The following is a 27,186-nucleotide window of genomic DNA, read 5'->3' on the forward strand; positions in this document are numbered from 1 at the left end:
GCAAACCTCAATCACCAAACCTCAGAGGCAGAGGAAACATAATTTTCCCTATTTTTCTGTAACTGAACTTACTTTCCATTTTGAGGCCCCATTCTGCCAGGGGCCAGAAGCTTAATCTCAGTCATTTTAGTATCATCTTTCCCCAGGAGTGTGTAATTTCAGTGAAGAGTTCTGATGCTCTTGGGGATGGTAGACAAATAATCTCATCATTGGTATCACCATGTATGCACATTCCTTCCCCTACACCTGCTGCATCCTCACAACTTTCTGGGCCTTGGTCACTGCAGAGCCTCTGCAGGTCAGCACCATGTCAGACCCTGGCTCCTGACTGCAAGACTCTATGTTTGCTGGCTCTCGGCTATGTCTGCCCCCCAACCTCCACCCTGTCCACCTTCAGGTCATCGAGACCTCCGTTATTCCTTCCTCCCAAACCGCATTCCTTGCTGCAGCTGGGAGAGCCCAGATCTGCCCCTGTACTTGGCAGTGGTCTCCTGTGTCTTTCATATCCTTCAGCTGGACTGGCAAGTCCCTGTTGACCTCTTCCCTTTCTATCTCAACACCCTCTCATCCCCACAGCGTCAGCCAAATCAAGTAGGAGCAATGATTCAGACAACATACATGTAAGTTTCTTATGTGCCAGACCCTTTGCTATTAGCTCACTGAGATCCCCACAATGACTTACAAGGTAATTTTATTCTCTCCTTATCTGATGAGGAACTGAGCAACCAAGAGATTGGGCCACACAGCTATTCAAACCCAGGTAGTCCAGTTTCAGAGTCTATGCCTTTAAGCATGAAGCCAGGCCATCTTCTTCCTCACCTCCTATCCTTTATGCAGGACCCCCCTGCCTGGAGCACCTTCTCCTGGCATCCCTTCATCCGGCTCATTCTACTCATCCTTTACGTCTCCCTTTTCCATAGTCCCTTCCCAGGCCCTCTGGGTCCTCATGGCTCCTTGGACTGTTCCCACCTGAGCCTTTGCCAGTCACCAGAGTGGGTGTTTCTCGCCTACCATGCACCTTCTATGACAGGAACCACTTATGTATCTTGGAATGCTAGGCTTATAGCACGGACATAGCCCTGAGTGATTTTCAGTTCAGTTAACCCTATACTCTGTCAAGGTTAAATGAATACCTGGGGCCAGTCTCCTAAAGGGCATTTATTAGGCACCTTCTGTGTACCCTGCCCTGATCTAAGTACACTAGGAGAAATAACAATGAATGGCCAGTTGGGGTTGAACGGCGAGGTTCATCATGACCAGGCCAAGGTTGGCCCAGAGCAGTGATCTCTGTGACCTGGCTGTAATTTCAGATCATCTATCACTTTTTCTGCCTCTACCCCAGGCCCTCAAGCCTCCAGCCCTCCTGTTGTCCTGCTTTCTTCCACCTTCCTGATTAAATGAGTTCAAGGGAAAGGACCCAGCAAACTTGTTTACCAAAGGAACAAAGATTGATCTAAGGAGGTTGATTGTGTCTCCTGGCAGGAGGGAGATTATTCTCCTCACTTGATAGATGAAGATCCTTCTACTTTGGGGGAGAGGAAGAAAAAGATGGAATTACAGACTGCCAGTGTGGAAAGTGTCCTTGAGAATTACCAACTTCTTTCTCCTAACTTTAAAGATGAGAGTAGGCTGGAGACTTTGTAAAACTCAGCCAGTAACTGAGCCACAACTAGAACCCAAGTTCTCAGACAGCTGGTTTGTTGGCTTCTTCAATTTGGCATCCTTATTCCCAGATCCCATAGCTAGCAAACTTCACAGACCAGAACCCCCAGTTTCAAATCCCATTCTGCTTTTTCTCCCCTCATTGCCTCTCAATCTTTAGTAAAGCCCAATTTTCAGGTTCTGTGTCAGGCAGTTAAAGTACAGGCATTTTAGCCCATTCACATAGTAGCCTTCCAGACTGAGTATTATAATCCCTGTATCAAGATGAGGAAACTGGGCAGAGAGAGCTGGCAGCTTCTCCAGCTAATAACCAGTTAGGGTTTGAACGCAGGTGTCCAGGTCCTTCTGCTTTCTCAGTCTATGCAATGCTTTTGGCCTGTGGCTGGGGGTGGCGTTTCTTCTGCGCTCTTACTTTCTCCACTATTTCTCCTCATATTCCTCTCTACTTGCAAAGGCTCGCCTACCAACTTCCTGATCTATGGGAATGATTCAACATTCCCTGTTGAACTGTATCTGACCTCAAGCCAAGAGAGGAGTCTGAAACCTCTCCTCTCCTTGCCCCACACTCACTGTGGGAGAGGGAGCTCTGGGTGGCTGCAGCTTCTGGCCTGGCTTTGTTTTCTCTCATCCTTTTATTAGCTGCCTAATTGGCAGCCCAATTAATCTGCTCATCTGTGAAGGAGGATGGATCACGATGAGCTACTCCATTTCCAGAAGCCATTCTCTGCCATTCTCTGAGGCAGCATGGCCAGGCCCTGAGTGCAGGCTGGCTCCTTGATGGAGGGCTGCCCCGGGAGCTGGGGTCAATTAGTGGACAGATTAAGCAATTATTAGCCCCTAACAAGGGCACCTGGTATCATTACCCTGCCTGTTTACTGGCAAACTACAGCTTTAATATGAAGACCAACAAATAAATTAGGGCATCTGGTCTACTGCCGCGTCGGTGGAGAAGTAAATGATGTCCAACTGGCTTTCGGCTGCCGATAGATTCTGAGCCCTGGCCTAATGAAAAGCCTGAGATGTCGCTCACTGGTCACAGCAGAGTTAGGATATGCTGTGGAGCCATTTATCATTCCAGGAGCTAAGTGCCTGCCGCTGGCACATGGATCGTTCTTAGTTACCCTGCTGCTTCCTCCTGTCTGTCTGTCAAAACATACTTATCTTTCAGGGCCCAGTTCAAAGCCTCTTTCTGTTTGATGCCTTTCCTTCTCTCTCCAGCAGAAAAGGAGTTCCCTTCTACACCTTGGGAGGGTCGTGCACTTTCCTACCATTCTCCAGCTCTACAGTCATTTCATGGAATGCCAGAGCTCCATTTTGCCTATTTTTTTTCAGGTCTCTGAAGAAGGGATAGAAATGTGGAGGAGAGAAAGGAGGCATGAGGACTCAGGTTGTTTTGTTTCCTGAGCCCCTCTCCTGTCTGGCTATGCAGACCATCACCAGAAGGAAGTCAGCAAGGGCAGTGAGAGGCTCAGATTCGCATTTCAGGAAGATCCCTTTAGCTACACTGTTGAGGGCACATTCCAAAAGTGTTTGCAGTCATTCAGGCCAGATGTGGTGGTGGCCTAGAACAGACGAGCATTAGAGGGATGGAGATGAAGGGCAGATTTGCTAGATTCAGGGAAGAGACTTGGGGACTGCCTGATTGAGGGGGTACAGTCATGGAGAATTCAACTTTCCTAAATTTGGTGACCTGAAGGCAAGTGGTATTGGTGCCGGTGAGAATCAGTGAGGACAGCCAGCCCTAGAGTCTGTGAACAGAGGGCCCTCAAAGTGGAAAGGGGCAGAGTAGAGACATTGAAGAAGCCTTTCTCTCTTCATGTGACTTTAACCAAATCCCTTCTCTCTGCCTCAGCAACAGGAGGGTTTAGATCCCTGAGTCCCTGAACACATAATCATCCAATCCAATGTCAACACTTAGCCATTGGAGAGCATCTCTTAATTCATTGTTTAGGGTTATCCTGCCTCTCCCTCATCTCTGTCTGTCAAAACCCAGGCCCTCCAAGGCATAACTCAAATACTCTTTTCTTAGAAGCTCTCATGGGCTATGCAGCAGGAAATGTGCTCTCCCTTCTGCCCATGGGCTTCAACATTATGTTTGGAACTGTCTCTTGGAAACAGAGATATATTTGTAAAATTTTCCAGGCAACACCTAATCCATAGCCACATACCCACAATGGTTGACAACACAGGTCAAAATTCACCTTTCGAGCTTTTACTGCTTCCAAGCTGGGTAAAATGTGCTCCTCCCTCTTGAAACACTTCGAGGTTAACCCAGATGCTTTTCTTTCCCTAGGGATCATTGACTTCCTCATAAGCCAGCACCCTATTGCCCGTGTCCTCCGGGAACACCTGGTCTTCAAGATTGCACCAATGCTCAACCCAGATGGAGTCTACTTAGGCAATTACAGGTAAGGGGCAGGGGAGAATGCTTGGAAGCTGGCAGTCACAGGATGGTGGGATGGAAGCAAGGAGAAAAGGGGAATATATTTTTGAGAAAGAATTTTCCTACTACCCATGAGTTCATTAGAGGAAGTCTCACCCTAGCTTTTGAGAATGTGGCTAATGAGCCTTGGATGTTTCATGCACAGCCACCTGAGGTAACTTGCTGGGGTTTTCTGGTCAGTTCACTAGACCCGGAATCAAGAGAGTTAGAATCAGTTTTGGCACCTACTTCCCGTGTAACCTTGGGGAATTCGCTTTCCAGTCTGATGCTCAGTTTCTCTTGCATAATGAAGGCAATGATCACATACCTGGCAGGGTACTGGGGAGAATCAAAAGAAATGGTGGAGACAAATGTGCTTTGCAGAGTATCATATGGTGGTTACAGTGATGACTATTTTGATTCTGTGTTTCTTTTTGGAGATCATTAATGAAGGAGAGTGGCATCCCAGGTCATCTGAACAGCATTTCTCTCGGATGTGGGCATTCCAGCCAGCCCCACACTCACTCATGTGCTCAGACCTTGAACTCTCTTTCTCTGGGATGAATACCATAATTTATATAGCCTAAAATTTCACTGCCCGGTGGGTCATCTGCTAGAATATTGAATCCTCTGAGATAGTGTTATTATTCTTATTTGACAGTTGAGGCAACAGGCTTGCCCAGAGTCACACAGCCAATGAACCACTGGCTGTCTAACTTCACTGCCCTCATTATACCTCTTTAGAGTGGATGAGTCCCACAACTTGTAACATTCATTCTGTGTGACCTGGTGCCTGTCTGTCCTCCTTTCTGCCTCCCCTCCCACCCTGTACTCTTAGAACTGTTGCTCTAGCCACACTAAGCAAAGCCTAGTTCCCTAGACATGTCCTATTGGTCCCTGATTCCTTACCTTCCTCAAGGCCACCCTCCGCTGAGGACATGCTGTCCCTTCTTTAACTCATTAACCCTTCTTCACAATGCAGCTCATGTCTCTTCTTCTGCAAAGCATTCCCCAACCCCCCAGGCAGAATTAGTTACTCCCTTCTCTAAGCTCCCACAGGCCTGGTTGTTGAACAAGACTTATCCCATTGTGTGGACTCCACTGGCCTTCAAGCCAGCAAAGAACAGGGACTGAGCCTTAGTGGTCCTTTTGTCCCTGATTCTGGGCAGCAGGGATAAGCCCACAGTAGATGCTCAAAAACTATTTGATGAATTTGAGTGAAGGAAAGGATGATTTTATTGATAAAGAAACCAAGGTCTACACATGAGATGGGATTTACCCATGGTCAGTGGTACAGCTCAGATTAGAACCCAAATTTTTAAATACCCAGACAGGTCCATTTTAAACAGAGTTGATTTACTCTTTCCAAAAGCATGGCAACTGGGTCCAGAGGGGCTTTGCAGTACCTCTGGGTATAAGTTAGAGAGAGCCCATGGGATATGTGATGCCTTAATTAAAGACAGTTTTCCTTTCTCTCTTAATTGGCTCAAGCAATGGTTCATTAGCACTGGAAGGTTTTATGGCTTGCTGCAGGCCTGAGAGCAATGCCTTTCCACCTTCCCTGGACAGAATGCACTGTTAGTGATAATGGTGGTGGAAAGACCATTTGATTTATGTTAACATTTCTGTTTAATTACAAGAGCGACAGTGGTCAGAAAGAGGTCAATACTGTCCACTCTACACACTTATTTATGTCATCATCTGCTTTCCAGGGATGGCAAGTTGGAAAGAGGTCTGTGACCTTGACCAAAATGTCTCCCCTCTCTGGGCTTCAGATGGCCAATGGGGTGGTGATGGGGAACTAGATGCTTTCTGTACGTCCTCAAGCTCTAGATTTTGTGATTTGGGGATTTCAGGATAAAAGAGCGCCAACCCTCAGAAATGGTTCTCTACTGAAGTTTAAACTCTCAACGTTTTCCTAGTGAAAATACGTGTTTCTTATTATAAGAGCTGGAGAAAATCCCCAACCACCGGCATTAATCCTGTTGCTAAGACAGCTCTGAGTTGCAACAAAGAGCCTAACAGTCATGAGAATTCACTACTAAACGTTTGGAGAAGGTGAAAAATAATAATAAAGACTCCGGATTGAGGACTTCAAGGTGCCTTAGAGGTGCTCTAGACCAGCCTTCCCTGACTACAGCAGTGTGTCCCATTTCCTGGGGGACATGCCTCAGCGTTATAGGGGAGAAAGGAACACAGAGTTTGAGTAAGTTTGGGAAACACAGAGTTAAGCACAACTAAATGTGTTCTTTTATAACAAGATCTTTCAGTTCTGAATATGCTAATCAACAGGAATCTAAGAGGGGTTATAGTATCCGGTGTTTCCAAAGATAAGTCAGGGAACACTTTTAGGGAAAGTGTTTTAGGGGAAACTTGTTTCCCCCTCCATCCCTCACCCCCTCCACTGCCACTTCCCCAGCCCCGAGTGGTGTTACGGTTTATTAAACTCATTTTGGGAAATAGCATTCCAAGAATTCTGCTTGCCCACCCAGTGCCATGTCAAGCACTCATACACTTATCTCATTTAATCCTCACACAAGTTGGTGAAGGAGGGTGCTTGCTGAGATTTCTCTGCTGGCAAATAATGAAAATCTACTCAAATTAGTTTGAGTACAGAAGGAAAGGTGGGAGGGAGAGAGGGAAGGATACTTGTCAGCATTCTAGGGCAGTAAACAGAGCCCGACCTCAGAGGAACTCATCACATTGCTGGAAACCGGCTGGAACACAGACGGATGGCCACATCGCTGCCTCTGTCCTGCTCCCTTTCACTCCTAACATCCCCTCAGAATATTCAGTCTCTTGAGCCTCAGTGAAGTGAAATAATCCCCCTTAGGTCATGTGGCCTGTGAGAGGCAGGCAGACATGCAGGTCTGTGTTCCTCCCTGAGGCTGCACCAGACATGCCAGATCCTGTGTGAAGAATGAGACAGGCCTGTCCTCATGCCTGTCGTTGTCCTTCTCCCCCTCCGCCCCCTCCCCCTCCTCCTCCCCCTCCTCCTCCTCCACCTCCTCCTCCCCCCTTTTTCTTCTTCTACATTAAAGAGACAGATAATCCAATCTAGGAAGGAAAGGCAGGAGATTTTCACAGATGTAATCATGTAAAATTATATTTATGACACAAACACCTATACTATGGTATTTATAGTAAATTAGCATTTAACTGCAAATGGTGGCAGCTACACATGACTGATAATGCTCTTTATGAGGAAGGTGGCATTTACTAACCAGACTGCCATATCTGCACCTGGACTGCGGCCTCCAGGAGGAGCAGGGAGGCCCTCCATTAGTTTACAGACTCTACTCCATACTCTACTCATACTGCACAGGAGCCGGCCACAATAGATGATGTCAAAATATAGCAGCGATGTTATGGTGTATAACAGTGACACAGGGCAACTGTACATCCTGTTTCACTTACTATGCTCCATTTACACTGGCCTGCTTTCCAGTTCAATCTGAGATTTCATGCCAACTCACAGGAAGGCCTTCTCGGAGCTGCCAGGATAGAGCAGGCCTCCCACTGTGCTCTTTCTAGGCACTCTGCACTGTCCTTTCTTAGCCCTGGCCCCAGCTGGTAATCGTGCGGGGATTTATGTGACCATTCGTTTAATGACAGTCTCCATCTCTAGACTGCAGACTCCATGAAGTCAGGACTTTGTCTACCTATGTCCCCAAAGCCTGGCAGAGTGCCCAGCACAGAATGGGCCTCTGATGTGTATTTTCTGGGTGAATAAATAAGCCCAACAGCAGTGTTTAGTAATAGTGCCCTGGCACAGAGGTACAATCCCAGTGCAGACTAGCTATGGCTGGATGCCATCCCCTCCCAACCCTTCACTTGCACCTACATGGCCTCCTAAGCCCAACTGTCTTGACCGCATTACACTGAGATGGCATGAATACCATGATGAGCTGCTATTATGATTTACCAAACTCTGGTTCACAACCACATGTTACTGTACAGGACACTATACTTTTAAACTCACTTAAAAACCACATTTGATCTCTACAACAACTCTTTGAGAAAAGAAAGTCAGTTTTTATTATATACATTTGAGCAAAGGGGAAACTGAGCATATAAAGGTGAAGAACCATGTTCAAAGTCACATGGTGACACTCTGCATTCCCAGGCTTGGCCTCTGCCTTGCAAGCTGGAGGTAGAAGCAGAGAACCGGCAGTCTTACGTTCCCTACTCTCCTGAGCCTTGTTGTCTTTGGGTAAGACACTTCTCTCCACTGGTCTCAGTTTCTCCCTGCCCTCTTGGAAGAAGATAATGAGGTGGAAAGCATCTTCCATCACTTAGTAGAAGCACTGGGCAGAGGCTTTGTCAAAAATGGCATGGCTACTCCATGGATGAACTTGAGGACATTATACTATGTGAAATAAGCCAGTCACAAAAAGCCAAATACTGTATGTTTCCATTTATATGAAATACTTAGAGTAGTCAAAATGACAAAGACAGACAGTGGAATGGTGGTTACCAAGGGCTAGAGGAAAGGGGGGAATGGGGAATCAGTGTTTAACCGGTATAGAGTTTCAGGTTTACAAGATAGAAAGACTTTTGGAGATGGATAGTGGTGATGATAGTATGGCATTATGAATGTACTTAATACCACTGAAATGTACACTTAAAAATGATTAAGATTGTAAATTTTATGTCATGTGTATGTTACCACAGTTAAAAAAAAATAAGAATGGTTCTACTACTGATGCCATGTGAGCATCTTTGAAGGGTTCTGGGAGATCTGGGGCCTAGAGGTCTTGAGAGATGGATCTTGTAACTTCAGGTATTATAAAGGCAAGAAGCTGCAAGGCAGCTCCCAATTGGAAGGCCATTGGGGTAGGGGGTGATGGGCTGTGTCGGTCACCAGTCGAGTCAAGTCACTGGGTTGGCAATTCTCGATGTCCTGTGTTAGATGTGGCTGCCCACGCCCCTTGCAACATTTGTACACAGTCTCTGCCACCTCCTTCTCCCCATCACTCCCTTTGCAGAGAAGAAGGCCCCACCCCCTCCTGTGCCCCACTGCAGTTGATTTCTTCAGAGCATATGTAATGTACGAGTTGCCTTGCATTTGAAAAACAGAACTCTCCATCTCCATATGACAATATGGAACTCTGTGTTGGGTTTGCATTTCTTAATTAGGTGCTTGTCATTGTGTATTCCATAGAGCCACGTATAAGTAAACAGTCATAGACCTTTGAATAAATTTATTGGTTTTATTTATGTTTCTGGGCATAAAAATCTATAATTACCAGGTACAGCCTCAGTATAACCGGTATTTAATGACAATTACTTTTTGTTACCATAGAAATGAGTCCAAAGTAGTTACCCATAATTTCTCATTTCCCAAACCTCACACATGCTGAATTGCAATATTACCATAGTAATTGCCTATTAGTCATCATAAAATACGCAGTTACCCAAAAGATAGCAGGATGCTATGAAATTTCTCATCTTCAGAAAACCTCAGTGCTTCTTGGGAGCGTGGAGGTGGGGGAGAGCAACAAACCCCTCTGGGTGGTGCCGAAATGATTCAGCTTCATAGCATGGCACCACTGCAGACCCCGCGGTGGAAATGGATGCTTCTCCCATCTGTGGACGCGCACCACAGTATGTCTCCTGGCCCTGGTGATCTCACATAACAAAGGATGCTCCAGTGCAATAAATCCAATTTAACTAAAGTTTATTGAGGGCCTGCTGAGTGTCAGGCCCTGCGCTGGGCCTTAGGGAAGCAGATGGGAATCAGAGGCAGCCTTTGCCAATAAGAAGCCCTGTGTTTGTATTACAGGGGTGTGTGTGTGATGCCACGGAGGCCTAGATAACAGAGGCAATGTCTAAGTGCCTACTCACTGTACATTAGCCATATCATCTCATTTAACACTTGCAACAGCCCTGTGACAGAGGTAGTGATAGAGCCCATCTTTTTCACATGAAAAATTTTTATGTAACGAAACATAACATACTAGAACTAAAGAACACAGTAGGGAAATATTCAATCACTATATGAGGAACCACTGAAATCCATAAGAAAATCTTGAATAACTTATTAGAAAACCAAAAAAGAAAACTAAAGGACATCTAAAGTTAATGCACAAGGGAATTTTTTCAAAGTGGTCAAAAACTAAAGGAGAAAGATTTTTACACAATTCCAATAAAAATGTAATTTCAAAATAACATTTTTAAGGATTCATATTAAGTGCGGTTGATACACAATATCAATATCACTTTCAGGTGTAAACATGGTGATTTGACAATTGTATACGTTACTCAGTGCTCGCTACAATAAGCCGACGTTAACATCTGTCTCCAGACGTTATTATAAATTGTTGATTTTATTCCCTATACTGTACTTTTATCTCCAGGACTTACTTATTTTATAACTGGAATGTGGTTCCCCTCAATCCTCCTCACCTGTTTTGCCCATCTTCTACCCCTGGCAGCCACCAATTTGCTCTCTGTATTTATGAGTCTGTTTCTTTTGCCCCATTTAAAAAAAATTTTTTTAATGTTTATTTATTTTTGAGAGAGAGATAGAGTGTGAGTGGGGTAGGGGCAGAGAGAGAGGGAGACACAGAATCTGAAGCAGGCTTCAGGCCCTGAGCTGTCAGCACAGAGCCCAACGTGGGGCTCGAACTCACGAACCGCGAGATCATGACCTGAGCTGAAGTTGGACGCTTACCGACTGAGCCACCCAGGCACCCCTGCCCCATTTTAAATACAGAAGGAAGTTGAGGCACAGAGGCAGCCAGGAACATACCCCAGGTGCCTCAGCAGGAAGGGGCCGAGAAGGTTTATGAATCCAGGCAGTCCCACCCTAGCCTACTATGGAGGTCACGTCCTGCTACATCGTGTCCTGAACTCAGGCAGTGCTTCCCTCTGACTGCCAGTGGCGAGGGAGGGTTTTTGAAGGCTATATAGGAATTCACCAGACACAAACAGTAAAAGAGATTTGCACAGCAAAGTGTCATTAAGCATGGCAGAGGGTGATACCAGACAAGGTATTCCCAACGTACAAACATACACATATACACATGCACAGACATAATAACTTGCTGACCTCGCCCACCTCAGCATCCAAAGGAGGAAACATTTTAAACTTTCCAAAATAGGATAGAACACAGAATTAGCTGTGTAAAATGTAAAGTGCATGGTGATATTCTATTTGTTCTTTGACAGCATAAAAACTGTGCACTTTTCATCAAGCTAGAAATGGAAACCAGAGGCCCATTACAAGGACCACCTCACCAAGAGGTGCTGCCAGCCCCTTCTCACTGTGCCTCCCTCCCCATCCCAGCCACACTCCCCCCCATTTGGTGGCTCTGTCACAGAACCATAAGCCTTGGAGTAGGATGGGAGCTGAGACCTCTAGTCCAATGCTCTTCCTCAGCAGTGTCCCTGAATGACAGCTGGGTCCCCCTCTTCTCATCCACCTCCAGGCTTGGGTGTGGTTCTCTGGCTTCCAAAACATCACCAAGCTGCCAGCTTGGACTGTTAGAGAAGGTTTGGATTCATGCTAAACCCCCCAGCCCATCCCTTCCACTTCACTCCTGAAGGATTATTCTGTTTTAGTCCATCTTCTACGTGGTAGCCCTTCAGCTGTCTGAAGACTGTGTGTCTGCACATCTCCCCACTGTCCACTCCAGCCACTGCCAACTCCTGTTCTCCAGGCTGGACATCCTCCAAAGCCATGGGACTTTTCATATGTAATCTGAAATCCACTCCTCTCCCCATAATTCCTGCTGTCCTCTCAACAAGCTCCAGATGTTTGTTGTCTGTCTTTGAGGCCTAGTGTCCAGAACTGAACAGTTATGATGATGACAATAATAATAATGGTGATGGTGATGATGAACACCTCACCTCTGTTGAACCTCCTGGGCCTGCCACTGTTCTAGACATTTTGCATGTAGTGTTTCATTTAATTCTCAGAACGACTCTGTCATTATTCTCACCTTACAGATGAGGAAACTGAGGCATAGATAGATTAGGAAAGTCCCGTAAGTTCATAGAGCTAGCTAGTGGAGGAGGAGTAGGAAGGGACCATCACAAGCCTAATTCCGGGGACATACTTCTCCTGATATAGCCCACATGCACATTGCTTCCTGACATTGAGCTCTCCTTAACCTACATCTTTCCACTTGCATTTCTTCTAGGTCACAACTCCCCCACCTTTTCTTAGAGCCTTACAAGAAGCCTGTGACATAGACAGGGTAGGAGTCACTCTCTCTCTTTGAACAAAGAAGTGACCAAGCCACAGAGAGGCTAAGTAACTTGCTCAAGGTCACACAGTGAGTGAGTTCCATCGTTAGTCAAGATGAAGTGCAAGTGACAACAGGGACCAGACAGAGCCTCACCTCCCAGAAACTCTCTCCTGCTTTATGTAACCTGAGCGATGTTTCTAAGGAGGTTGAAAGGACATTGGGGCTGGCAGTGTAATCAGGTGTCTAACCCACAAGTGCACACCGCCAAAACCAATTATTCAAATGAGCTTCCCAGCCAGGTTCCACAGAAAAGGCCAGATGGCTAGATGTCTGTGAAGGCAGCCCCCCATCTCTGTCCCTGCAAGCAGCTGAATAGCATTTCAAAGTTACAGTTGATAGCAAGTTGATTGTAATAATTGATTCTATGGCAAAGGCAGGCCTCTGAGGAGACAGTAACCCAGAATGAGTGGCTGGGGTTTCTGGAGGAGCAAAACAGTAGAATCAACAACTTTGTCATTTCTAGTCTTAGTTCTTAAACCACTTGAATAGTATTAGTTGTCTATGTAAAATCCTCCTGTGGCTCCTTGTTCGCCATTAGAAGGAAGCTAAACCCCGTAGCCTGGTATTCAAGGCATGCAGTGTCCAGGAACATCTTTCTCAGGTTCATCTCCCACTGTCCACCTTGCTCTTGTGCTAACATCCTCCATCCACTCCCCTCACCTTCCTGGGCCGTTTGCAGGGCCCTGAACTGGCCTGCTCTTGCTCACACCTGTGCCTGTCCTGGCAACTCTGCTTAAGAAGCCTTTCCACTCAATCATTTCTTCCCCTTCTTCTTTCTGTCTGTTCCTCCCCCTCCCCACCTTCTTTCCCTCAGATGTTGTCACAGCACACACTTGATACTAGGCACTGGGGGACTGGGGTGGGCTTTGCCCTGTGCTTGCCCTCAAGGAGGAGGTGTTGGTGAGGTGAGCCTCAAAGGATGAGGGGGAGTTCGCCAGGGGGGAGATTGTCAACATGTTCTAAAACAGAGGAATAATCATGTTAGGTAATAACAGTGTTGATAACAATACAAGCATTAATTGAACTGATACAAGCTACCAGGCCCTGTTCTGTTTTTATGTATTATTCCCACTGAAGATGGAACTCATCATACTCCTGCTCCTACTCTCTCCCTACTGCTACCGATTTAGAAGGTGATTGAGGGATCATAAAGATAGGCGTCAAAATACAAGTTTGTTATTGGTAAAATCAGGATTTGGAAGGCATGGTTTATCTATGTGGCTAAAATTGGCCTCCTTTTACCTCACCCCAAAGTTCAACTTCGCCACCAGCCCCAAGCCAAGCAGAAGGTGAGATGCCTCTCAGAAGGCATACCATGTGGCAGAGAGGAGGTCCCTCCCAGAAGGGTCACTGATCCCAGCAAGCCAGGCCTGGAGAGTCAGGGCCAACAGGCTCTGCCCCTTTTCTCAAGGGGACCAATCAGATAAGTCTCATTGCCTCCCTTGGGGGAGTGGAAACAAGGGATGGAAAGGAAGCCATTCTCCTTATTGCTGGAGACCAAGAATCCCTGTTGGGCTGAAAGCAATGGGAGGTTCCTCCCAACAACCCCCTCAACCTGTGAGGTAGGGTCTTGTATTATCCTCATATTACAGACAAGGAAACAGAAGCACATAAAGTGGTTGAACAACTAGCCCAAGGTCCTGAGATATAGGAGATCCAGGAGTCAAAACCAGGGAGCTGCCTTGAAGCCCCAGTGCCTAGCTTCCACCTTACTGCCTGAGCCCTGAGTGAGCAGAAAGTCTTGGAGAATGCCAAGTGGTCTGACGTGGCTGGTGCACATGGTCACAGCTGCAGACCACAGTGTAGGTTCACACACCACACAAAGGCACCAGCTAAGAAGGCAGGTGGAGGCTGGCATGCAGCCTAGGCCTGATCAGCCTGTGACTTGGAGGAATTGCATCAGCCCACAGGAAGGGGCACCTTCTTGCAGTTAGTTCCTAGGATATAAAATGTGTAAGCCTTGTGGGGTATACAGATTAGGGACATGGTTGAAGAAGCTGGAGGAATAAGTGAGGACCCATTTGTGGAGGGCCCTGGCAGTCATACCAAGACCAAACTATAAGACCAGTTAACATATGTGTGGCACTCATCTCAAACCAGGCAGTTGTCTCCAACATTTTCCACGGCTGATCTTGTTTAATCCTCAAAACGGCCTTCTGAGGTAGCAAGATCAACATTTTGCAGATGAGGGCTGAGCCACAGAGAGGCCACATAGCTAATATGTGGCCGAAGCCAGGATCTTATCCAGGCAATGTGGCTCCAGAGTCTTCATGCAAACTAAGCCACTTTTCAGGCTCAGACCAGGTGGGCAGGGGTCTCACCTGCTCCCAGAGCTTGTGAAGGCCTAAAGGACTTTTCTTCTCTTTTGTGTTTCCTTTGCCCTTTCTCGCTTAAAAAACTCAAAGAAATGATTCCTAGCCCCAAGAGCCAGTGCACTCCTTTAGAAAATGTTCCCCCTTGGGTCTTGTTAAATGATTCTTTTGACTCCTGTCAGTGTTCTTATGGAGGGGAAAATAATCTATTGGTTCTGGAATGAACTTCCAGCTCTACTTTTTACAGCTATGTGACCTAGGCCTCTGTTTCCCTGTCTTTGAAATGTGATGATAGGGTTTTATGAAATCTTGGGTCCTTCCAATTGGTGACTGGCTCTCAGAATTGTTTTTTCTTTAATAATTTTTTTAAGTTTATTTATTTATTTTGAGAGAGAGAGACAGAGCGCACACACAGGAACAGGGGAGGGGCAGAGAGAGGGAGAGAGAGGATCCAAAGCAGGCTCTGTGCTGTCAGCGCAGAACCCAATGTGGGGCTCAGACTCACGAACCATGAGATCATGACCTGAGCAAAACCAAGAGTCCAACGCTTAACCAACTGAGGGATCCAGGAGCCCCAGAATTGTTTTAAGTCACAATGTGGACCGCCCCTGCCCCAAGCCTGGTATTGCTGCCAAGCAGGAGACTGGAGGGAGGAGGCTGAATCCCCAGAGCACATGTTCTCCATGAGAAGGGAGAGGGCACTCCAACGAAGCTTCTCCTTATCCACTAGTAATAAGTTCTGGGAGAAAGGGCACAGGAATTTTAAGGTTAAAGATGATCCCTTTTCCAGGTGTGGTTTGAGTACTCCCTTTCCCGATCCCACCACCTTGCCAGAAAGGCCACCATTACAGTGTAAAGATCTTGCTGACCCTTGGAGGTAGGAAGTCCTACCTCATTCTAGCTCTGCTATGAACCTTGGGAATGTTCTGAACCACCTCACATGCACACACAATTTGTGCACTGCCCAAAGACTCCTGGTGAAGGGCCAAGGCCAACTGTGACTGCTCCCAACCACATGTCTGGCCAGAGCAAGCATACTTCACCCATTCGGAAGGGGCACCTGTTTGCTAACTTGGAGGGGGTACCTTTTGTCAACTTGCATGAAGGTACTTTTCATGTCAACTTCCACTTGAGATTCAGTTTCCCTATTTAAAAATTAAGGATGTTGCATCCACCCCTCACCTCACATGAGTCCCCTCACTCGGGTGCTGACTTGACTCCCAGGACTGGTAAGAGAATAGAGAGAGGGGCGCCTGGGTGGCTCAGTCGGTTAAGCATCCAACTCTTGATTTCGGCTCCGGTCATGATCTCACAGTTCCTGAGATAGAGCCCTGCACTGGGCTCAGTGCTGACTACTCAGGCTGCTTGGGATTTTCTCTCTCCCTCTCTCTCTGCCCCTCCCCCTCTTGCAGGTGCGTGTGCACGCTCTCTCTCTCTCTCTGTCTCTCTGTCTCTCTGTCTCTCTCTCTCTCTCTCTCTCTCTCTCTCTGTGTCTCTCTCTCTTTCTCTCTCTCAAAATAAATACACATTTAAAAAATCGAGCATAGAGTGATAGCTAAGAATATAGGCTTTAGAGCTGGTGGACTGGGTTCAAGTCTTGCCTGTATCACTTATCCTTTCTGGACTACAACAAATTACTTACACTTTCTGAACCTCTATTCATACAGTTTAATGGAGGTTTGGCTGTGTATCTGGCACTGTGCTAGTATGAAATACTTAATGGCAAATGAAATAGATTCACTTCTTGCCCTCCTGGTGCTTTCAGGTCTTTGAGCAAAACAGATGAATTTGTCCAAGGTCACAAAACTACTCAGTGGTAGATCTGGGACACAAACCCAAGTCCTTCTAACTCGGAACGTATTTTCTTATCCATCCTCTGCTTTACCTTTATAGCTCAGGCCACATCCTTGTTGTGATAGTCTAAGAGGGAATGTGAGGGAAATCCTTTAAATATCCTAGTGGTGGTGATAGGGAGTGGGATATATTAGAATTAACCTTTGTGTTTGGGACAAAGGACACTGCCCACTGTCCTCCATCTCCACCATAGTAGAGCCCACTCCACCTGCTAAGCATTTTGCAGGAGCTGTTGATGACAGATTGCCTGGCATTCTGACACTGGCCAATCAATACAGCTGGAAGGTGCCTCAGGCCAAGGGCAATTGAATCCCAACCTTTTAGTGACATTAAATAAAGCAATATTTATTTTGCTTTTGGTGCAAATATACTTAATCCAATCCAGCTCATTGGTAATGCTGGAAAACTGCTGCATTTGAGAGACAATTGCATGTGTGGCTCGTACACTCTGCCTGTCAGTGCCACCCTTCCAGGAGCATATAGCCCCACAGTGCTCAGATGAGATTGATCTGGAGCCACCAAGCTGTCTTATTCTCTATCCTTTAGAGATGAAAAGGAAATCATAAGGAGGGGAATTAAAATCATTGCTCTCATTCTAGCTGCCGTTATGACAGCTAGGATGGGAATGATGCCCTTAACAAGATGGAGCTATTTATTTGCCATTTGAATAATATTCTCTGGAACTATGGGCAGAGGAGAAAGAGACCAATAAAGGAAGACCAGATAAGAGTAGCCTGGGGTCTCTTTCATAGATCATACAGTCTTACCCATGGCTGGGGGGACCTCAAAAAGTCACTGTAGACCATCCTTGCATCCATAAGATCTTGGCTCAAATCCCAGATCTATATCCTAGTAGTTGTCAAATGATCTCCTAAAGGTCAAATCTCTCTTGGATTTTATCTGCTCATATAAAATGAGGATTAATAATACCTACCTTAATTGGTTATTATGAAAGCATCTAGCTTGTAACAGATACTTAAATGCTTTTCAAAATATGTCTTTAATACCTAAACTTTGTTTGCACATCTTCGAGGTATTCATTCATACATTCGTTCATTCACTCATTCATTCAACAGATATAATGAAACTTCTCTGCACCTGGGTCTGTAGTAGATAAGTTGGAGTGGAGGTGGGCAAGATGACACAAACATAGTCCCTGCCCTCACTGGGCTCACAGTTTGGAAGAAGAAACAAAAGATAATAAAGAGTAAAAAAAAAAAAAATAGTCAAGAGTATCTCCAACTCAAGAGAATAAAAGCATACATTATATGATTACATATAAATTTGACTTCCACAAATTTGGATTTTCTTTTTTTTTTTTATTTTTAAATTTTTGTTTATTTTTGAGAGAGAGAGAAACAGAGCATGAGCAGGGGAGGGGCAGAAAGAGAGGGAAACACAGAATCCGAAGCAGGCTCCAGGCTAAGAGCTGTCAGCACAGAGCCCTATGTGGGGCTCGAATTCATGAACCATGAGATCATGACCTGAGCCAAAATAGGACACCTAACCGACTGAGCCACCCAGGCATCCCTGGATTTTCTAGAATGATCCCAATGTCAAATATTGTGTCTCATTGGCACCATAAAGAGCCTCATTTATGTCAGGGCATGGGTCCTGACTTGGAGCGCATGCAGAAATTTTGTGTTAAAAATAAATAACAGAATAGAAGAGCACCAAGAAGACAGAGACCCAGGATTTCACACTCAGTAACTCTAAATTGGCAATCATACTGTAAGAGCTCGACATCTGGAGGTCACCTTGTTCATTCCTCTGTCTTTAGGCAGATGGTTTGGGTCCTGAAACCACTGAAGAGAAAGAGCTGCATCAGCCCTGCCCTCCTGGTGCTTATAGCCTAGTTAAGGACAGAAGCATAATACATTAGTTGCCTGTTAGAAATATGTATAATTTCCAACCATTCTCACTTCGCTGACTGCACATGTCACACCCTCTGCCTGGAATGCTCTCTCAGGACTTGACTTTTGGAAAATTCCCATCCCTTCTTCAAAGTTCAGAGCAAGTTAAGAATTCCTAGAGGCAAAGATTGGCTCCCATGTAAATCTCGAATGTTGAAAAATGCATGCAATTAATGTTAAGATATTGGCAATCCTTGACTATTTGGTGTTTCTTTTAAAAACTGTATCAATCCTTTTCCTAGAATATTTTGTTTTCTTTGTATTTTAACTTTATCAGTAATGTGTGTTTCCTTCAAGTCCCTAACTTTGGAGATAAAGCCCAATCATTGATGCTTTAAAATCATATAATAAGATTTATAGCAGCATCATTTACAATAGCCAAGATATAGAAACAGCCCACGTGCCCATCGATTGATGGATGGATAAGAAGATGTGTATACATACACAATGGAATATTATTAATCCATAAAAAAGAATGAAACCTTGCCACTTGCAATGACATGAATGGAGCTAGAGATTATAATGCTAAGCAAAATAAGCTAATCAGAGCAAGACAAATACCATATGATTTCACTTATATGTAAAACTTAAGAAACAGAACAATGAGAAAAAGAAGAGAGAGAGAGAGAGAGAGAGAGAGAGAGAGAGAAACCAAGAAACAGACTCTTAACTATACAGAGTAAATGGGTGGTTACTAGAGGGGACAGGGGTGGGGTGGGGGGATGGATTAAATAGGTGATGGGGATTAAGGAGTGCACTTATTGTGATGAGCATAGGATGATGTATGGAATTGTTGGATCACTATATTGTATCTCTGAAAGTAATGTAATACTATATTTTAACTAATTGGAATTAAAATAAAAACTTAAAAAGTAAAAAACAACAACAAAAAACAACCACAACAAAAAAACGTGTAATGTGAGACAGCTGGACCAGACCTCCCTGAGTGAAATACAACCTCCTTGTTTTACAAAGAAGAGCATGGAGCCAGGGGAGGGGAAGTGACTTTCTCAAGTTGATATAGACATAAAGGGCAAGACCTGTCCTCCTGGCCCCCAGCCAGGTGGGGCTCCTGCATCTTCACTAAAGTGTTTTCTTTAGTAAATACCCACCTGCTGATAGACTATTGCCATGAGAAGTGTTCTTTAAAAATCAGCTCAAAAAGTACCCAGCACAGGTCCTACTCACTGAAGAGTTTCACAAGTGCTTTAAATTCTACAGAGCTCTAGGATTCTTTGAGGATTGAGGTGCCTTGAGTCACCAGCCACACTTTATTTTCTTCGGCAGGCTGGATGAAGGTGTTGACCTTTGAGGATCTTTGCCTCTAACTCTTTCTCTTAAGTTTTGAATCTCACTCTTTTGAATGAAAGAGGCTTCCTGGAAGCAGCATGGCCAAATGGGAAAACCAACTTGGGCTAATTCACCCTGATTCTAGTCTGGGCCTTGTGGAATACCAGTTAGGTGACCTTGAATGAATAGCTTACCTTCTCTGGACTTCAGTGCTCCCACTTAAAAAATGGAATCCTGGGGCGCCTGGGTGGCGCAGTCGGTTAAGCGTCCGACTTCAGCCAGGTCACGATCTCACGGCCCGTGAGTTCGAGCCCCGCGTCGGGCTCTGGGCTGATGGCTCGGAGCCTGGAGCCTGTTTCCGATTCTGTGTCTCCCTCTCTCTCTGCCCCTCCCCCGTTCATGCTCTGTCTCTCTCTGTCCCAAAAATAAATAAACGTTGAAAAAAAAAAATGGAATCCAGCTGTGTGCCTGGATGGTTGTAAGAACTATATCATAGGAGATTGGAAAATTCTTGGGAAAGCATGAAATGCTCATTCAACAACTACTTCTTCAATGTCTACAATAGTCCAGACTCCTTCTCAGACCTAAGAATACAAACATAAATAAGACATCATCCTTACCCTTAAAGACTTCATGATCCAGTGGGGAAGACAGACTCAATTAATTACTATATCTTTTGCTGTAACCAATTTGATGGAGGTAGGAAGGGGAGCAATGGATGCCATGGGAACAAAGGAAAACTACCTATCCCACATTTGCAGAGAGTAAGTCAGCAAGCTTTCCTGGAGGAGGTGACATTTAGGTTCAGACAATTTCAATAATACCAGAGTCCCCACCACTGCCACTGTCATCACTGGCTACAATTTATTTAATATTCAGTCTGTTCTGAGGATTCTGCTGGACCATTATTAGTTCGTGTTCACAATTCAGGAAGTCAAGGTTGTTTTCCTCATTACACATACGATAAAACAAAGCAAAAGAGGCTTCGAAAAAAGAAATGTTAAAAAGATCACATAGCTAGTAAGGAGTACAACCAAAGCTTAAACCCAACTGTGACTTCCAAATCTTCTGGTCTTCACAACACTGCCTTACAGGTCTGTGTGACTCTCAGAGGCAAGGCTGAGACTAGTGGAGGAAGTCACTGGGAGACAAATTTCAGCTAAAGAGAAGAAAGACTTTTCTAGCAGAGCTGTCCCAGAATGAGATAAGCTGCCTAGGGAGGTGGTGAGTACCAGGTCATAGAAATATCATGGAGCAAGCTGGTGACTTGGCTAAAACATTGCTTAGGGCATTCTTATCTGGAGGCAGAGGAGAGGTAAATAAGCTAACCTTCTCTAAGGAACAGTCGTTTGTGATTAAGTCCTATTAACAACAATGTTCCATTCCAAGTTTTTAGATGCTCAGTGGAAGCTGGAAGAACTCTGGGAGCATAACACCCAGACCCATGGTTCCATCTTCTTGGTGACCAGCCACTGGGAAGTGAACAATATAGGGGCCTGCTGGAGTTTTCTATAAATTAGGCTACAGAGTTATATGGTTAAGGATGCTTTCCGTTAAAGAAACAAGGACTAATTCCAGCCACTTAAGCAAAAAGGGAGTTTATAGGAAAGATCACATTTGGAAAACAAACAATTAATAGACTGGCTTTGGGAGGCAGAAAATTGGCTCTTGACAGAAGTAATCTACTTCTGTACCATGGTGGCACTGCTGTACACCTGACTTCCAGCCTGCATCACCTAGTCCAAGTTTAAATCCTGGGGGAAGTGGCTGTTGCCCGAGTCTGGTTTCCTGTTGCTGCCCTGGCTGGCAAATCACAAAGAGAGAGCATGTGGCTCATCTGGTCTTCTGTGGGAGGAAAAAAGGCACCACCATAGTCTCATCATCTGTAATGTTGGAGGAGCATACTCTTCCCAACCCTGTCCCATCTAATCATAGGGTTAGACGCTGGGCATTCCCCCAAAGAAAATGGGCAAATGCCTACTACATTAGGAACATGGACATGCACTCTGATCTGCCTGATTCCCAGACTGGAAGAAAAGATATGGGGTATCCCTGACCACTGCTGTCTACTGCCCATTCCAAGCCCCTGTACACTGCAAACTTATTAGTCTATGTCACTCCTATAGGATGTAGCACAAAATAATAACAGAGGCACCTGGGTGGCTCAGTCAGTTGAGCGTCTGACTTTGGTTCTGGTCATGATCTCGTGGTTCTGTTTCGGATTCTGTACGTCCCTCCTTCTGCCCCTCTCCCGGTCATGCCCTGTCTGTCTGTCTGTCTGTCTCTCTCTCTCAAAAATAAATAAACATTAAAAAAATAATAAAAATAAAGTAAAACAATAATAAAATGTTCAACAAAACAACAATATAACATTTTTAAGTTGTTATTATATGTCAGAACCCATGCTAAATTAAGTTCAATACATGTGTTTATCTCATTTAATCCTCACAATATTGTCCTGAATTATAAGTGGACATAAGCCTGGAGCATATCTTCTTTCTCCTCTTAGCCTATGTTCTTAAAGGCCAGGAATGAAGTCTGCTTGTGAACCAGTCCTGACATCACCTCTTTTCTCTCAAGCACTTTGTTTGTAACCTCTCTGGGTTTCGGTTTCCACATCTGCAAAATGGGAATAGTAATAGCACCACCCTCATAACATTAACTTCAGTTACGTATTTTGTATTTGGTAAAGTACTTAGTTCTTGAGACCAGAGTAATGTCAGCAAATGTTCTCTTGATTGTGTTTGCTTCATTGGGTGATGATGTTGTAACCTAGATGTAGGGCTATCTCTGTTCTTACTCTGCAAGCAGTAAAAAGCCAGCATCAGCACCGGGTTGATCTCAACACAGCAATACAAAATAATAACAATAATAATAATAATAATAATAATAAACTCTTTGCCAGGAATTCAAAGCCCTTCACATTTCACCGCCACCTCCCTTTATAGCCTTACCGTCACCACCTCCCCACTACATACTCTATGACTTAGCCAAACCAAACTGTCCACTATTCCCCCAGTATCCTGGGTGGATTCACAGTTCCTTTCTTTGCTTCTATATTTCCTTTTGCCCCCAACACCTGGAAAAATTCTATTCATCCAGCAAGGCTCAATTCAAATGACTTCTCCTCAATGATGCCTTTCCCCATGTGCCTCATGAAACATTAGCTATTCTCCTACAGGGTTCCGACAATGCTTATTTTAAGTGACAAGGGGAAATTTTTATTTACCACCCCCCATTCTTACCCCAACCATCTTGAAGGAGAGGTAGATTCCCAGTACAATCCTTTATTTTTCTGAGTAGGGTGATAGATGGGGGATAGAAATTTAATAAATTGAGAGAGGGTTAAACTATATTGCTTAAGGAAAGAGAGGAGCTTGGAGGATAAGATGGGGGTGTAAAATAGTGAATCAGAGGGATAGAGGAGAAAAAGGAGGACAATTGAGGCTCAGAAGACAAAGAGAATGATACCCATCAGTTTTGAATCTGGTTAAAAATCTGCAAAGAGCAGACTTTTATCCTGTAGGTGATGAAGACCTATAGATGAATCTTGATTAGGAAAGCAAGCCAGTCAGATCTGTGTGGGAGACAGATCTGGGGATTATAATAGGATGGCCTGGAGAGAAGGAAAGTGGCAATTGGAATTGTGAGCAACCACAGAGTTTCAGGAACTTGTACCTCAGCCTGGGCTGGGCTGGAGAGTACCTAGAGTGTGTGAAGGCCTGGTGGATGGTGGCATGGGGACAGAGACCTGGAGGTAACATCTCTTCCCAAGTCTAAGCAGGGCTTTGAGTAGATCTGAAGTGAGAAAAGGAGGAAGAGGGAAGAGAAGAGAACCAGAAGCCATGATTGCACTTGTCCTGGTGAGGTTATTTAATGTGCTCAAGGGAGAGTATGGAGAAGGTGGTCAGGATAGCCTCCACTGAGCTGGTGACATTTGAACACAGATTTGAAATAAGTAAGAATGAGTCATTAAGATATCTGGAGGGAGAGTATTTGGGCAGAGGAACAGCCTATACAAAAGCCCTGAGACAAGATGCACCTGGTGTGGTGAAGGAACAGTGAGGACTCCAGCATCTGGCACAGAGAAAGCAAGAGGGATGGTGGTAGGAGCTGAAGTCAGAGAGGTTGGCAGAGAAGGACCACATGGGGACTTGTAGCTTGTGGGGGGCTTTACTCTGCATCTAATAGGGACCATTTGAGGAAAGGGACATAATTTTACTTATGTTTTAGAGGATCAGCCTGGATGTTGTGTGGCAAATGGGGGTGTAAGGGGAAGATAAGGTGAGAGGTGGGCTGGGAGGATGTCAGGATGGAAATAAGACCAGGTAAGAGATTATTACAATACTTGGGACCTTGGTCCAAGCTCAAGGTAATATCAGTGGAGGTGATAAAAAGGTGTTGATTCTTAATACATTTTGAAGGTAGAGACAATGGGTTACCTATGGGTAGGAGACAGAGAGGAATAATAGGGACACCAGTGACTTCAGCCTGAACATTTCTTTCTACTGCTCTGTGTAACACATCTACATATATCTGCGGTCTCAGAGAGTGGATACTGAAGTCAGACTCGTCGACAGAAATATCTGAACTTCTCTGTGACTCAGCTTCTTCTTATGTAAAGTGGGAATTATAACAGTAGTGGCTTCATAGGGTTGTTGAAAGCATTGAATGAATCAATGCATGTAAAATGTTTAGAACTGTCTCTGGCAAAAAATAAAGGCTAGATAAGTGACATAATGATTGTTCCTACTCCTAACTGTATTTTGGTAAGTGAGAAGCTTGGTTTGTCCTGTTCATACTGACTCTGACTTTGGGTATTACCCAGGTGCTCTCTAATGGGGTTTGACCTGAACCGTCACTGGCTGGATCCCTCTCCGTGGGCTCACCCTACCCTACATGGAGTGAAACAGCTCATCATCCAGATGTACAATGACCCAGTGAGTAACCAAACCCATTCGGCACCTGCTGGTTTTATGCCTTAATCTGGGAAAGGGCAGTGTTGTGCTGGGGATATCTACTAGGAGCTACAAATTAGGAGTGCAGGGTCAAACCAGGGTGGGTATTAGGCCTGCTGGTCTCATCTCTAAATGAGTAGCTTCCCCTCCCTTCACAAATACTGGGTTCAGTTGGGTTCAGGAGGTCTCATGGGATAAAGGAAATATATTGAAGCAGATTCACATTTGTCAAGGCTCTTTGGCTATAAGCAAAAGAAATACAACTTGAAATATGCAAAATAGAGAATTTATTACAAGAGTTCCAGAATACTGTAGACTGGCCCTCCTCCCCTGTAGGAGACAGGTGTCAAGTGTCACATCTAGTGACTCCCATCGCTGGAGAGTGATTCGCTTTCATTTTCTAGTTCCAGTTCCAAAAGGACCATGACTGGCCTAGTTGGGAGGACATGCTACCACTGGGCAAGTCAACTGTGGCCCCAGAGGCAAGCATATGTAAGACAGGACAGCCTCACTGGAACTACGTGGTTGGACTTAGGGGCTATGGTGGTGGTGGTGGTGGTAGTGAACTTGTTCCCAGAGAAGAGGGCCTGCTATTCCAGAAAGAAGGAGAACAATGGGTGTCCATATTGAGTTTTCTCATAGGGGTAAGACTTTTAAGAAATAGAAGACATTGGGGTTTCATAGGTTAGAGAAAGCAGGACGACCATAGTCATTCTATCTCTGAAGAGCTATCAGAGAGGACAGGACAGACATCTTCTGGGTGGAGGCCAAAGGTAGAGGTAAGGCCTGTAGAGAAATAGAACTTTTTAACATTTAGAGCTGCCTGAGCCAGAGTGGGTGTAGGAGCTGTGAACTTTGCCTTACTAAAAGTGTTCACCTTGAAGCTAAATGACACTGTCAAAATGGCGTATAGAGGAGATTCAGTTGGAAGATGCTGTAGTGAGATGGCATCTGAGTCTCTTCTAACTTTGATGACTGTGATTTCATGATCCCTTGATTTCCATAGCCCCTAAATTTTTTTCTGATCTGGCTGGTTATAGATATTCAATAACTATTGGTTGAATTGAATTGGATTAACTATGGCAAATCGTGTTATGCCAACTGTAATGTGGTTTATAGATAGAAAACAGTTATTCACTGAGGGGACTATGAGGAATGGCTTTAAAAAAAAAAAGACATGGGACAGTGATAAGGTAGGAGCCATTGAACAAAATGGTACTTTAGATGAATCCCTGAGGAGAGAGGTGAGGGGTGGGGCATGGAGGAGGAACCAAAGCGAAGGGGTTAGGTTTGCTAAAGAGAAGAGGCTTCAGCGTGCCATTGCTATCATCAATTGGAAGTCATTGGTTTGCTCACAAACAACTGGGCACTCGTCCATGCTAGAGCATAAATCAGGCAAGAATGTGTGACAGAGATATGTAGACACTTTCTGTGCCATGAATAGGTTGCTCATCAGCTGGCTGGAACTTAATAAACACATGGGGAGGCTGAGCTCGTTGCATAAGCTGTGTTGTTCCTGACAGTCCACTCCTTTAAGTCCTAAGCAAGAACAGGGAGCACTAACGTGGGAGTCAAGGATCCCAGCTCCCTCCACCTCTTCTCTTTTCCCCACCCCTCTCTCCCTGCCCAGGCTTTTATTCCAGTCTTGCCTTCCTTCTTTCTACAAATATTTATCAAGTAGTTTCTACATACTAGGCATTGAGGCTTTTTCTAGTAGTGAACAAAACCCTAACCCTTGCAATCTGCAGGGAAATAGACATTAAGTAAGTAAATACTGGTAAATACAGATTTACAAATTGTGTATGGAGTTACGGGGGGAGAAAAAAGCACCGAGAATGTAACCTGTGGGTAGGATGGTTATAAGTTTTGGCTTGCCTGGGGCAGTTCCCACTTATACCTGTTGTCCTAGAGTATGAACAGTGCCCCCTTTCGCTCTTAGAAGTGTCCCAGTTTGGATGATAAATTATACAGTCTCTCTACTTAAAAGCTATGTAAAAGCACTTAGCAGAGTACCTCGTGTGTAGTAGATCCTCAACAAACATTATTTGGATTGGATTAAAAGTCACATTTGAGGGGCGCCTGGGTGGCGCAGTCGGTTAAGCGTCCGAGTTCAGCCAGGTCACGATCTCGCGGTCCATGAGTTCGAGCCCCGCGTCGGGCTCTGGGCTGATGGCTCAGAGCCTGGAGCCTGTTTCCCATTCTGTGTCTCCCTCTCTCTCTGCCCCTCCCCCGTTCATGCTCTGTCTCTCTCTGTCCCCAAAATAAATAAACGTTGAAAAAAAAAAGTCACATTTGACTTTAAGGGACATTGTGTCCAATTGCAGACACTGCAGTACCCAAAAGCATCTGCCCTAATAGCTTTAAATGCTTTCTACTCCTGACCTTCACTGTTGCGCACATCATCATAATCACTCAACCCAAAGCTGTGTGAACTGCCAGGACAGCTTCTGGCCTTGTTTCTAAATGCTCACAGCCTCACTCCTTCATCCCAGTGGCCTTCTGCTTGACAGAATCAGCAAG

At 45.0% G+C, this 27,186-nt stretch overlaps 1 protein-coding gene across 3 annotated transcripts in view; it reads left to right on the top strand.

Moving 5' to 3' along the window:
- The window catches only part of LOC125172450 (BEN domain-containing protein 5), a 1,495,630-nt gene that overhangs the window by 1,367,009 nt on the left and 101,435 nt on the right, over positions 1-27,186 (top strand). For all 3 annotated transcript variants that reach the window (XM_047870552.1, XM_047870553.1, XM_047870551.1), the window contains exons 8-9: positions 3,956-4,070; positions 24,537-24,648. In XM_047870552.1, the coding sequence (XP_047726508.1) occupies positions 3,956-4,070; positions 24,537-24,648 (227 nt within the window). The remainder of the gene's footprint in view (positions 1-3,955; positions 4,071-24,536; positions 24,649-27,186) is intronic.

The sequence above is a fragment of the Prionailurus viverrinus genome, chromosome C1 (assembly GCF_022837055.1).
Source record: "Prionailurus viverrinus isolate Anna chromosome C1, UM_Priviv_1.0, whole genome shotgun sequence".
NCBI classification, from domain to species: domain Eukaryota; kingdom Metazoa; phylum Chordata; class Mammalia; order Carnivora; family Felidae; genus Prionailurus; species Prionailurus viverrinus.